Genomic DNA, 15695 nt, shown 5'->3' with positions numbered 1-15695 from the left:
TAAAAAATCTTTTGGTGAAACCTGCCTGTTGATATGGTCATCAAATCAGGACGAATAACGAAAGCATGATTTTCAAGATAGTCATCAAGGTGACCATCATCCCTTTTCCATTTCGGCCCAACTAGACATCGAAAGAAGTCTTCTGGTGATAATCCAATGTCAATATGACTTTCCACTCAGTTTCAGTAATGATAACAAGATTTTCAAGATGGCCACCATAACGACAGGGTGTTTTTGTTTTATTTGCATCATCTAAAACTCATTAAAACTCTCAAGTTAAGGATTAAAAATATTAAAATCTGTATAAGGTTAGCAATAAAACATTAAAATGATTACGATAAGAGTTGGTATATTTTTTTTGGACATATCCTGTAGGTTCAATAACAGCTGAAAAAAACTGGAGTATCACTGCATCCAACAAACCTCACAAAGAAAGACGATATCCAGAAAAAAAAGAAAACTGTGAGTGCTGTGTGAACTGCCAGCAGTATAAAACTTACATCAAGTTTACTCCTTTCCAAGTCTTTGCAACAAGGAAAGTTCATCTATATATGTTTACAATCACTAGAACTATCAACAATCTATCAAAGATTCAATACTGTACAATGTGCCCCCAAATTTCTCAATTCTCTTATGCTCACTTGTAAGTGTAGTCCAACTGCAAACTGCACAGACCCATATCTGCTATCACAAAATGTGCTGGCAGATCTGGGTCAGCGCAGTTACAAGTAATCAGTAGAACAAACAAGACAGACCCAGATCTGCAGGTGCATTATGCTACAGCAGATCAGGATCTTTGTTGTTTACAGTTTGACTTCACTAATAAGTGAGTATACACCAGTTTCTGTTAAATAACATGGCTCAAGATTCCTTCAATCCAATCCAATCCAGTTCCCGACCAACGAGCATAGCTGAATGGCCAACAAGCAGAGCTATATCGACTTGTTCGTCAGTCGTTTGCATGAAAATATATTTTGTTTCAGGCAAACATGGACCTGATGGGAGCCATTTTTATCCACCAGTGTCATGATCATAAAGCTTCAAACTGATGAGAAAACATGCAAATGATTCCCTGGTTTCTTTATGAATGGTTCATCATCCATGCAGATGTCACAAGGCTAGAGAAAAAGGTTCCATTTAACTCTGCTGACAAACCTCCTGACAACATGAACAGGGTTGATCTATTGAAAGTCGAAACAGGTTCTGTCTAACTCTGCTGTCAAACCTTGTGATAATATGAACGGCTTAAAAGAAACAGCATATATGCAGAGTCCCTGCACAATGTAATGGCAGATCTGGGGCCATGCATACACTCATCATAGTGGGTTACCTCCCTTTACAGCTTGGATAAAGCCACTGCAAGTTGAAAATCTGCTAGAAACTTGTAGAAAGGCTTTTTCTCAACTTAACCATGTTTAACAGAACGTTATCAATCTTTTGGCAATAACAAGCTTGAGATCACTCATCTTGCTGACATGTACCTAACAACACGCAAAAGCAGTTGGTCAAGAAATCTGGGAAAACATAATGCATGTCTAAGAAAAATTTTCCAAGACTGTTGACTCACTGTTGATCTTATGGACACATCTATTTCAATTTTTTTTCTCAAGTTTTTATATCTTTATCAATATTTGATGTAAAACATCATCATTTTGTCCAATAAAGCAGTACCACTATGCAAGTATGTTTCCTGTCCAAGTTCTCATAAGCAGTTGTTTTACACAATAATATCAGTAATATCAGCCATATCTGCACAAGCTGTGATGCTTTCTATCAAAATTCCGTTTAGCAAACTTTTGTTACGTTATTGAAAGTCCCTCTTTATTAACAGCAGCCTAATTTGACAATATATTTTATCATTTACAAAACTATGAAAAACATTTATTCCAAGATACTTTATATAAATTTTGGGCAAATTCTCTTTGTTTTTGAGGAGTTGCTTAATGATTTTTTATTTTTAGCATTAGTTACAATACTTGACTATGGATTGACATCACTTATCTAAAACTGAAAGCGATCGATGCCAAGATGCTGTCAATTTGGTAGAATTCTGTTCAGTAGTTTTCAAGGAGCTGTTTAAAATGTTTTCTCTATTTCCATAATGGTAGCAAAATTGGAAGACAGATCAGCATCCAATGAACAAAATCTGAAAACCCTCAATGCCAGAATTCTCCCAAAAATGGTCAAGCAGTTTTGAGGCAAAGATGCAAGTAGTGACTGTGAAAAGACAATGAATGACATATGAAGGACTATACCATAGCCTCCAGTGATTACAGCCAAGTGAGCTAAAAAATATAAAAAAAATAAAAATAAGGATGAGGTTTCAAAATAAGGCTAACTCTGGGGAAGTTGTTGTTGTTGTTGTTGCTGTTGTTATAGGGTTTAACGCCATTTTTCAGCACAAGATTGGCTATACATGGCGGCCAGTAATGGTGGAGGAAGAACCCGGGAAAACCCCAGAAAGAATCACCGACCCACGAGAAGTTACCGGCAAGCTTTCTCACATATCCACATTGGCTGAGCCCAAGACTCGAACCCATGCAGACAGAGGTGAGATGGCAGTGATCCGTGACAGAAAGCACTTTAGACCACTTGGGCCCCCCCCCCCCCGGGCAAGTAGCGACTGTGAAAAGACAATGCATGACAAAAGGAGGACTTTACAAACATAGATGAAGTTTCAAAAAAAGGCTAACTCTGGGGTCAGATGTTTGTTGCAGAATATAACATTGCTTATGTCATATGAGGAAGAATTTAGATCTATACTATTTGCAGTTGCATCTGCATTATCTTTTGGAAATATGAAATTTTTGTCCAGTCTAATCTTAAGACTTGAGTAAACCAATCATCTACTTGTGCACATCCTTCAAAGATTAGGGTTAATCAAGTTTATCTTAATCCATGTTATTCTTCATCATGGTACAAAATACTTTTTACATGCAACCTATTACATCCTGCACCAATTGACAGAACCAACACAAAACAAAAATGAAATCTGACAAATGGTTTTTGAGGGCCTATGTACATAAGTTTGTTTTTTTTTTAAAAAAACCAAAAGAAACTGAGATCAAATAATTTAAAAAATGATGAAATGCACTAAATAAGACAACAATTCATAAACCTAGAGATTTAATAACATAAAAAAAGAAAACTCCATCATATGGACCTAATCTTCAAATGGTAAGAAGTAAACCCTTTACTACAGTAAAACATTAAGGACAGCCAATCCGCTTTGATACAAAATCATTTTATGTACATGCAAATATTACTATAAAACACTTAAATGTGTACAATTTTCATTTCACTTAAGATCAGTGATTTCTTGGAGTCTTTTTCTTCATCATGTTGAAAGAAGGAAAAGGTAAAGATACTTCTTAAAATTTTGATACTTAAAGAATGTCAATGAAACATAAACACTTTGCCATATGACATTCATGAGAAATCTCTATACAAAATGAAATATCAAAATTTCCGTGGAAGTTTTAACTGCTTGCCCTTGTATGCTTACAATAAATATAGCACAAATTAATGTTTTGTACTTTATTCCAAGATGATACAGAGTCATCCCCAAGTTTGAATACAATGAAACCAGTCTGTAAATACACTAAAACCAGTCTATGAATACAATGAACCTGTCTGTGAATACACTAAAACCAGTCTGAATACACTAAAGCCAGTTTGTGAATACACTAATACTAGTGTGTGAATACACTAAAACCAGTTTATGAATACAATGAAACCAGTCTGTGGATACACTGAAACTAGTGTAAATACACTGAAGCTAGTCCATAATGGATAAATGAGGGACCACAGGATTGTCTTTTGTGGACATGTGTCATTTACACGAAAGTTACATATGCAAGTGAAACTGAAAGGAAATTGAAGGGATTCATAATAGCAGGCACAGCTTGTTACAATGAAAGTATTCATTACCAGGCAAAGCTTATTACATTGAAGGGATTCATAATACTGGGCAAAGCTTGTTACACTGAAGGGATTCATAATACCGGGCAAAGCCTGTTACACTGAAGGGATTCATAATACCAGGCAAAGCTTGTTACATTGAAGGGATTCAAATTACCGGGCTCAGCTTGTTACATTGAAGGGATTCATAATACCAGGCAGTTTGTTACACTGAAGGGATTCATAATACCGGGCAAAGCTTGTTACATTTAAGGGATTCATAATACTGGGCAGCTTGTTACACTGAAGGGATTCATAATACCGGGCAAAGCTTGTTACACTGAAGGGATTCATAATACCGGGCAAAGCTTGTTACATTGAAGGGATTCAAATTACCGGGCTCAGCTTGTTACATTGAAGGGATTCATAATACCAGGCAGTTTGTTACACTGAAGGGATTCATAATACCAGTTACAGCTTGTTACACTGTAGGGATTCATAATATCAGGCACAACTTGTTACAATGAAATGATGCATAATACTGGGCACAGCTTGTTAAATTAAAGGGATTCATAATACCGGGCAAAGATTGTTAAATTTAAGGGATTCACAATACCAGGCAAGACTTATTAAATTAAAGGGAATCATAAAACCGGGGACAGCTTAATAAATTCAAGGGAATCTTGATACCGGGCACAGCTTGTTACATTAAAGGGACTCATAATACCAGGCACAGCTTGTTACATTGAAGGGATTCATAATACCAGGCACAGCTTGTTACATTGAAGGGATTCACAGTACCAGGCACACCTTGTTACATTGAAGAGATTTATAATACCTGGCACAGCATTTTACATTGAAGGGATTCATAATATCAGGCACACCTTTGTTACATTGAAGGGATTCATAATACTGGGCACAGCTTGTTACATTGAAGGGATCCATAATACCAGGCTCAGCTTTTTACATTGAAGGGATTCATAATACTGGGCACACCTTGCTACCCTCACAACTTAAGCTCTTATTATAATAATAATATATATTTAGTGTATGTTCTGGACTTTTATCAACCTGAGCTATGTTGTGAAAGTGAAACAGAGTTGGGTATTGAAAAAAAGCTGGAGACAGAACCAATTAATTAGACTACCGGTACTCTCTTCCTCCTTCCCTCTCTCTGTGTCTGTCTGTCTGTCTGTTCCTATACAAGCAATACATTATACCTGTTTACAATCCAAACATTTTGGAATAAATTATTTTTTGACTAACAAAATAGGAACCCAACCCCCCCCCTCCAATGAGATATTTCATGCAATGCAGTGCACTTTTCTTTCGGGCAATGGCTAAGCTTGTGTCACACTACCAGAAATCTCCATGGTGTCACACAATGTAAGAACCTGCATGACAACATCAGCAGTCAGTCAGTTGCACTTACTATATTTAGGATCTACCCATTTCACATCTAGCAGTGTATAAAAAAAACAGGTTTTACAATGTATATCACTGACTTTTATGAATCTACCAATCAAAGCAAATCTTTTTATACTGAGGACAGGGCATATATTAACATCCAATTATAATTTTTCATGAAGATTTTAAGCTGAACACAGCCCTACTGATGGTCTTTACATCAAGTATAAATTCAACCCGCATACTACAAGAGGTCACAATTTTAATTCTGGCAAAGGATGATAAAGGGGAAATGTCCATAAAAATTTCAAATATGTTTCTTTCCTTTTCTTCTCTGTCAAAATTCAGTTACCTTGTATACTCACTTATAGGAAAAGTCCAACTGCAAACTGCACAGGCTATCATCAGTCACATTAAGATACAGTAGATCATGATCTTTGGGCTTTCTTTCTTCAATTTAACTTGATCTATATGTGAGCATAGATGGTACTTTGATGAAATTTTATTTACCAAACAATGAATTTTAGTTGACTGGACTAATTAGGAACTTGTCATCTCCTGTGCAGAAGTCCATATTCGTTACCCAGCTCTGATAAGAGTAACGATTAGATGTATGGGAAGATCTGGTACACATTACCAAATATATATATATATATATATATATATATATATATATATATATATATATATATATATATATATATATATATATATATATACACACACACACACACACACACACACACACGCACTACAATATATACTCGCTGATGAGTTGAGTTAAACTGCAAACAAAGATCCTGATCTGCTGAGGCATGATGCACCTGCAGATTATAGTCTATGCTTTTTTTCCTACTCACTTACAAACTGTTTGGATCCAGATAAGCCAGTGCATTATGAGATGCCAGATCTGGGATTGTGCAGTTGGACTTGACTATTGGCAAGTACATATGGCAGATACCTTACTGATCAAAACTCTTTCAAGTCTTTATCACTTAATGGTATAACTGCACTTTTGGCAGCTATAAAACTGCTGCATTTTTAAGGTATGTTGCAACAAAAATTCTGTTTACACCATTTATTTTCTTGTCTTCTACTTGACAAATATCATTTATTTTTGTGGGTTTATTTACCAACAGTGAATCAAGACAGACAATCACAAGTCTAAGGTATGACTGATTTTCCTGAGATGTGTTGCCTGTATCTGATGGAATGTATCGTCAGGTACTGAATGACTTGTATCATTTTTACAAGGCAAAGGATGTACCACAGACAACTTTTGAATGCAAATTCTCTGTACATAAACAACCAAAAAACACTGTGATAGCACATGAATTGAGGCAAAGTTGAAGCAAAGTGTATTTATTTTCCAGGAAGTCTGCAATGAAAAGATTTACAAATTTAGCTATGTTGGTGTTAGTCCTTGCCAAAGTCATGATAGTTTATAAAAAAAAACTAACAAAACTTTGGATAACAGTTCATTTGTTAAAAAGCACAAATTTAGGGTCTAAAAGTTTCCAGGTATGTCCTATTTTTGCCTGACATTTCCTATGGAAGGTCATTGCTGGTCACTAGTGTTGCAGATTTCTGAGGTAGTGCCAATAATATACGGGACTAAATTTCTTGCAAAAACACTGTAACGATACAATTTATAATTTAATCAGCTTAAGTGGAAAAAGTTCAAAGACAAAATAAACCAATTGTCAAAGAAAGTAGTGAGCAAAAGACTAAAGCGAAATAAGAGTAAAATCCAGAATGGAAAATCCCTTACATATACCATTTTATAGAACATTCTAATTAAGTGACCTCAATGAAATACCTAGTGAACCTATTTTAAGATTCCTAGGAAAAAATATGACTCCTTGACTTTTAAATGACTAAAATGTTTTTCAAGACCTATGAAAAAAGCTGGCATTCATATCATGCATTTGTTTTATGCATTTATATGTACAGTGAAGATATATTCATGTAGCTTAAACCATTAAACTAAAATATACATTATGGCAAGTTTTTTCTTTGAACTTAAAAACTTTTCACATGATTTCTATAAATCTCTTCCCAGACCTTGAAAGTTTTTAAACCACTTGCTTCCTAAACTTTATGAAAAATATTAAAATGATGATAATTAGCTACTAAAAATAAGGATCATCTGAAGCATGTACTTTATATACTTGCTTATATGCGGAGTCCAACTGCAAACTGTACTGACCCAGATCTGCCAGCACATTATGCGCCAACAGATCTGGGTCTTTGCAGGTGGTTAGAATAATCAGCTGAACAAGCAACACAGACCCTGATCTGCTAACAGCATAAGGCAAAAGCAGATCAGGGTCTGTTTTGTTTCAGTTGGATTTTACTTACATGCAAGTATACAGGGTACACGTTTTTAAAGATGACAGCATGGAGTGATCAGAAGCTGTGAAGATTTTAAGATGATAAGAGTATATTTTTCAAATGAAACATCCTAACAAAACTATGCAAAGTCTCGTTTTTCAATTATGAATGTTACATGCATGTTCATAATGGTAATTTGTACAATGAACAATTTCAAGAGTGCACATTTTTAACAGCAGTCATAATCTCTTAATACATTCTGAACTGTAAAAGTCCAGCCAATATGATTCTTATTTTCCAGGCATGAAAATTCATATATCAGAGATGGAGTTCTATTCTTTCTACAGAACCATCACTGTTAAAAAAAGCATCTTCAAATCTGTGATTTGAAGCAACAATAAAAACAAAAACTGATATTGTACAAGAAATACCGAGTTCAGTTATTAGTATTTTTTTTAAATGAACCATTAAATGTAAAACATTTTATTCATGCATAGAAAACATGCCCACATACACAATTTCTTAAGTATACGTAAAAGGAGTATGTTTGCCGATTACAATAATGGAGGTAAAGCACAAGTTGTCCTGTCCTCAGAGCAGGCAAGATATAAATATGATCCAGGCTTGATTAAAATATTCATGTCTTAAACAATGGAATCCATGTAGGGTGTGAATCCTCATTTAGAGTCAGAATATGTAACAAGAACATGAGGTCCAAGTGGGTCCAATATTGCTCACCTGACTTAGATAACTTGACCATATTACAAAGAAGGCTTACATTGCACTGTAAGAAAACGACCTATATAGGCCATCTCCCAAATTATAATTTGATAAAAAGTCTTCGAAAAGAGAGGCAAATTTAAAATCTATAATTTCTTGCTCATTGCTGAAGTAATCCAAGATCTTTAAAAGTTAAGTCTAAAAAAACAAAGCTTTTATCAGTGGGATGCAGTCACATGACTTCAACAAATTCAAATTATAGTTATTTTTGAGGATGGGTGGGTTGGGTTGTTAAAGGTAATGGGTTTCTATACTTTGGTAGTTAAATCTGGAAGTGTTTAATAATAAAAGCATGTTAGGGTGTTTTCTTAATTAAAAGCTAAAGAAACCAAATGCAAAATTTCAAATAATTTGTGAGTCATGGCACTGAATATGTGAAATGCGATAAAATAATGCACAATGTACGTGATTCGATACAAATAACAAATGTTTCAGGCACTTTAGTACGTCAATACAAGCACAGTTAAAAACCCTATTTTTGACAAACATATCAAACAACTTCCATATTTAATAATTTCAAATGTGGTAATGTTTTCAGAATTAATAATATGCAAAAACATTAAAATCTCTTTAACTGTGAAAAGAAATTCTGATCCTTAAATAAAACACTGCAAAAAGTTTATGCTAGCCTGCAAATGTCCCAATGTATCTTCTCTGTTCAATCACTAGTCTCAAAGCTTTCTTAAGAGTCAGAAACATGCATTCAAATGTTTTGTTGGACCGAGCCCACTTTGAAGTATTTGCTTTGAAGTCTTTCGGTCATTTCTATTTCTTACAGTGCTTGCATTATAATAGTGTTAAAGTGTCATGATTCCTCAGTTTTGCAAACTGATCTTTTTGCCAATTATTTTATCTCTTTAGATTTTTAATTCATACTTTTCCTTCATTCATAAATTACAAATTATTCATTTTAATCCATACAGTGTATTATTTTGACAATTTGAATAAACTGTTCTATTAAAATGTATCATTTATGTTCAAAAATATTTTTTTCTTCTTAATTTGGATTGCCTTTTCTTTTGCAAGGACAACTCAAGTCTAACCCAACCCTGTCAATCTCAATAGTCCAGGTGAGAAGAAAAACATTTTTGAAAAAAAGAAAACACACCGAGTAAACAGTATTCACCTTGAGACCCGTTTCTAACTGCTAAATTTCATTAATACACAAAGCTCTCGCTCATAACAAACAATATAGTAATGATAAATGCCGATTTACTGTAGTGTGATAAAAGTCATAACAGAAATGGTAACAAATGTGTTGAAGAACTTATCAAATCAGATGCAACATCATCTCAACAATATGTGCTGATCTTGCTCAAAATTGTAGTCAAGTTTATCATACTTACTAAACAATTGGGTCAGAAATGCAATCCTCAGTGTAGTAGCAAGTTCAGCCAATCAGATGATAAATCAGTAGACTGGTATTTGTGGATATCACTCATTATCTTGTGAGATTCTGATCGTACAAGCTTACTTTTCAGGTCTGACTAAAATTGGATCAGAAATATAGGGCAGTATCAAGCTCAGTAATCGTATGCAAGATTACCTCATTAAAGTGTGTTAATCTACATTAATGATCAAACTCACCCAAGATCTTGATGAAGTAAATACATATTACAATTTTAATGAATGCTGGATCAAAAATATGGCCTCCAGTGTCAGAAAATTAGTTACAAGATCAATTCATAGATATACTCGGTGCTTTTCCATTACTGAACTCATCCAAGGTCATGATGAAATGAGCTACTATTCGTGGCTTACAGAGTGGTATCAAGCTCAGCTAATTAGATGCAAGATTATCTCATTAATATATATGCGACTATCAAACTTGGGTGATATCTAGATTATGTAAGCAATTATTCCAGGTTTGATAACAGTCAGATCAGAAATGCAGATTCCCAAGAGGTAACAAATTCAGCCATCTGATGTAAAATCATCTTAGTATGTGTGAATCTCATTATCAAACTTGTCCAATGTTGATGATACAAGTCCATATTCTACGCATGAATGAAACTGGATCTGATACTGGGTCAACTCCATAGTAACAAGCAATTGTTGACAGGCAGACACCAGATGATTTGTGAAGGACACAGAGCTACAGCATAAGCTCCATTGGTTTTATGGCCGGGTGAGTTAAAAATCAGTGATGAGTGAAATTTGCTTGTCCACTGAACAAAAGCTTAACACACACACACACACACACACAGGTGGACACCCCCCCCCCCCACTTGCAATCCCCCACAATGTATACCAATCCCTAATCATGATAAAAAGAATCAGCACTGAGACGTGTCATCTGCTTCTGATGAAAACTGCTTGAACTTTGACCCCTTTTTTAGTTCTGATATCAAGGACTGTCTAAAATCAGGTTGTCCTCCTAAATTGTTCTCTCTTGGCACAGACTGACTTTGAGTGACTGGATTTGAAACATTTGGCGTGTAATAAATTGCATGCAGTTCCTCCTCACTGGGAGGAGGAGGTAAGTCATCATCCCCAGAGTGTAATGGTGGGGGAGGGGGGAAATCCTCCCCCAGACTTTGCACTATTTCACCTTGCACACCTGGTGTGGCATACGGTGTGATGGAAGCAGGAACAGACATATTTACATTAGTCTTTTCAGAAGAAACACCTCTACCATTTGACTGGGACTGATTTTCTAATTGAGACTCTCTTTGTTGGAATTGTTGCTGATGTTTCCTCATTTGTATACACTGCTGAATCTCTGCTAAATCTGCATAAGAGTGTTCAGGCTGGCCACTGACACTACTACTCTCTCTATGCTGGGGATAGTGACCGTGACTATCTGCCATATGACCTTGACTATTGGGCATGTGACCTTGACCTTGATGCAAAGATTGCGAATTTTGTGGATTCAGCTGTTTAGGAGGAGAAGATCTAAGCTTGCGCATCACTGCTGGTGGAGCAGTTGTTATTGATGAAGAGCGCCGAACAGGTGGTGGAGGTTTTGGTGCATTTATTGAGGCCCTTCTGGTCAAAGATCCTACACCCTGAGATGCTGGAACACCTGTTGGGATAAGGAAACAGATGAATATTACAGAATTGCCTCGGAATAGCTAGAATTTACACAAAAACAAAAATAATCTCAAGGTCACAGTAAACCTGTGTCTGACCTTTAATTTTTATTTCCTAATGAACAGGTCTTCCTGAGTCTTGTGCAGTATGATTTCTAGCAGTTTTTACCAAATTTAACGACAACTTGTTGCAACAAAAAAAAGGTTTCAGTAAGAAAACAACAACTGAAGCTGGATGACATGAAGGACAACCAATAGGAAACAAGGGTTCAATTGAAAATAGTAATAGTAGCGAGCCTTTAAACAGATTAAAGCTAGAGAGACATGAATTATTACAAATGTACTTTACAACTTTAGGCAAACAATGAGACTAATTCAAAATTACAGTTTAAATACAGCAACAGTTATGATGTATACTTGAAAATTTTATCATAAAACATTTATTATATAGTCATCAAAGCAAAAAAAATGACAGGCTTGACAATATAATTTTACCAGTGTACAAATGCACTTTACCCATATCATTGCATGATGTGCAAGCAAAGTAGGGTCCACAGTGTTCATTCTATTCTTTGGAAACCAGCTTATATTGGCAAACCATCAGCGTAGTCCAGTAACTGGGCAAAGTCTCTGCCTCTCAACTGGTTATTAAGTGACACCATTTGCACAACAGTGACACCATTTGCACAACAGTGACACCATTTGCACAACAGTGACATCATTTTCATTAAAGCTATTTTGGAACACACACAAACCAACTCTTAAACTGCACTGACTGGTTGGTAACTTCAAACTGGCACTGTCCACGATGATTACTAAGCAGCTACCCTATGCTGACACCAAACGGTCTTAGCGAATTCCAACTTTTCAATAGGCAGTGGACTCTGACCCTACAATCCAACATCAATGTCCAAATGTCAAAAATGAGGTGGCAAGGGTCAGAGGAAACTCGGACTTCAAGACTACAGGATACAGCCTTACCTCAATGACTTTGACAAATGACACGAGTATGGACACAGGATACTTACTTTAATGAAATATCATCACATGTGCATTGACACTAACATGAGCATGGCCACAGAATACTACCTTTCTTCACTAACATAAGCACTGACATTGACCATTGACATGAGAAAATAAATCATAAAAGCATGGCTACAGGATACTGCCTTACTTCAATGACATAAGCACTGACATCACCCATTGACATGAGAAAATAAATATGAGTATGGCCATAGAATACTACCTTACTTCACTAACATAAGCACTGACATCGACCATTGACATGAGAAAATAAATCATATGAGCATGGCTACAGGATACTGCCTTACTTCAATGACATAAGCACTGACATTGCCCATTGACAAGAGAAAATAAATCACATGAGCATGGCCATAGAATACTACCTTACTTCACTAACATAAGCACTGTCATCGACCACTAACATGAGAAAATAAATCATATGAGCATGGCTACAGGACACTGCTGTACTTCAATGACATAAGCACTGACATCACCCATTGACATGAGGAGTATGGACACAGGACACTTACTTTATTGAAATCGTAACATGTGCATTGACAATATGAGCATGGCCATAGAATACTACCTTACTTCACTAACAAAAGCATTGACATTGCCCATTGATATGAGCATGGACACAGGATACTACCTTACTTCACTAACAAAAGCATTGACATCGACATTGACATGAGCATGGACACAGGATACTACCTTACTTCACTAACAAAAGCACTGACATCGCCAATTGACATGAGCATGGACACAGGATACTTACTTTATTGAAATCGTAACATGTGCATTGACAATGATATGAGCATGGTCATAGAATACTACCTTACTTCACTAACAAAAGCACTGACATCGCCAATTGACATGAGCATGGACACAGGACACTTACTTTATTGAAATCGTAACATGTGCATTGACAATGATATGAGCATGGCCATAGAATACCATCTTACTTCACTAACAAAAGCACTGACATCGCCCATTGACATGAGTATGGACACAGGACACTTACTTTATTGAAATCATAACATGTGCATTGACAATGACATGAGCATGGACACAGGATACTACCTTACTTCACTAACAAAAGCACTGACATCGCCCATTGACATGAGTATGGACACAGGACACTTACTTTATTGAAATCATAACATGTGCATTGACACTGACATGAGCATGGCCATAGAATACTACCTTACTTCACTAACAAAAGCACTGACATCGCCAATAGACATGAGTATGGACACAGGACACTTACTTTACTGAAATCATAACATGTGCATTGACAATGACATGAGCATGGCCATAGAATACTACCTTACTTCACTAACAAAAGCACTGACATCGCCCATTGACATGAGTATGGACACAGGACACTTACTTTATTGAAATCATAACATGTGCATTGACAATGACATGAGCATGGACACAAGATACTTACTTTATTGAAATCATAACATGTGCATTGACATTGACATGAGCATGGACACAGGATACTACCTTACTTTACTGGCATAAGCAATGACATTGACATAAGCAAGGCCATAGGATGGTGAAAAATAACCTTTAGAGACTTCTAAATAAAAAGGACACAACAAACATAATCTGATTTCATTATTATATAATTACTAAAGGGCAGACAACTTATTTTGATTCTCATATACCATAGTTTTAATGTTTTGCAAAGTGACACTTTTTTTGTGGTAAGACCAGTAAAATAAGCATAAATTCAATGCCTGATCAATCTGTGAGCACACAACGAAATTGATGAAAATGTTAAAATAACATGCAGCACAGCTTCCTATATGAAAAAAAAAGTTACATCCAGCAGTACTTGTGCAGTAACAGCTATAATCAAATTCTGTTTTTGGTTCGGAACTACAACTGATTCTTCTGAAATTATTATGTTAATTTTTTTCAGCAATTATTCAGTGAATCAGCAGCATTCATTCTTTTAAATATGGCACATAATTTGCCACCACTTGATTAGTTGTCTGTGACCATTCATACAGCATATTTAGCAGATAAAATGCACATATTTTTTGTAGGTATCATTCAATACTATTACATTTATTTTGATACTTAAACGTGGATATACATCTGGCAGAAGTTAAAATTCAGTTTTTAGCCAACAAGAAATGCATAAATATTTGTCCCCCCAGAAACAAAAATGCATTCATTAAACAATAATTGTTTTTGCATGATTTTCAAAAAGTCATTATCATAAGAGTTTTTGCTGAAATCTTTCAGTTTTAAAGTATATATATCATTAATGCATGAGGAGAAATATCAGCAGTCAATACAGTACTTGTATGTTTAATGTACCAATCAACTAATTTACGGTTGTTTCAGACATGGCCCTGGAGGTCAGTAAAACAATTCCTGTAATTACTTCTTGTGTTAAAGCAGGGACTTGAAAGTTTTTGAACAGAAGCAATAAGGATTAGAAGAAAAAGGTTGCTTGCCTCTTCATGCACAAAGCACCAGTCACAAACTGCTGAAGAAAAAACCATAAGCAAACATTTAAGTGCAGTGCATGAAGGAACAATGAAGACAGAGTTCTTAACAATTTTGGAATAACCAAAATTTTCATTAAATTCAACCCTACTGACATGTTATAAATTGGCAAAAGACAAAAATTTTAAGACAAATAAACTTATCATTATCTTTGAAATTGTAAATTTAGCATTGATGACCAAAAAACAATTTAAAAAAAGAAAAGTAGTGTGACTGGCATATTATATACCCACTCTGTCTTTAATAGTCATTTGTGCTGGTACTAAAGCACAATGCTGACTATGGGGATTATTGACCAAGGGGTCTCATCTCAATGACCTGGGCCTTTGGTTTCAGTATGCAGTCTTGAACAAAAGTAACAGTGCAGAAACTCTAATATTCATATCAGACTTGCCAGGAACTGGACCTCTGGCTGACAGACCTCAGAATCTAAAGATTTATTTATTATCTTAAGTGGAAGCCATCCACAAACATTGGCCAAGACACTAACTCTACAACAAAAGGTGCTATGCACAGCCTATTTCTCTTTGAGCCACAATGATTCTGACCTATGAACATTGGATCCCGAAATCAACAGGCCTCCTCCACATCTAAATGCAAGCCCTCTGCAAAGGCACTTACTACTCAAGTTATTGTACCAAAAACATTTTTTTTTCTTTGTTTAGTCAGAGTGACTTGGCCCTTAGACCTCAA

The 15695-nt window shown here is 35.6% G+C and overlaps 1 protein-coding gene across 8 annotated transcripts in view; it reads right to left on the bottom strand.

Annotated features, from left to right (window-relative positions):
• Positions 1 to 338: 338 nt before the first annotated feature.
• LOC149782879 (protein MTSS 1-like) overlaps positions 339 to 15695 on the bottom strand; it is a 182954-nt gene continuing 167597 nt past the window's right edge. For all 8 annotated transcript variants that reach the window (XM_089934420.1, XM_089934427.1, XM_089934424.1 and 5 more), the window contains one exon: positions 339 to 11446. In XM_089934420.1, coding sequence (XP_089790546.1) covers positions 10698 to 11446 — 749 coding nt within the window. In that variant the 3' untranslated portion in view covers positions 339 to 10697. The remainder of the gene's footprint in view (positions 11447 to 15695) is intronic.

Source organism: Sinohyriopsis cumingii, chromosome 15 (assembly GCF_028554795.1).
Source record: "Sinohyriopsis cumingii isolate HCF-2022 chromosome 15, ASM2855479v2, whole genome shotgun sequence".
NCBI classification, from domain to species: Eukaryota; Metazoa; Mollusca; class Bivalvia; order Unionida; family Unionidae; genus Sinohyriopsis; species Sinohyriopsis cumingii.
Note: the sequence above shows the minus strand (reverse complement) of the source record. Positions and strands in the feature narration are given on the sequence as shown.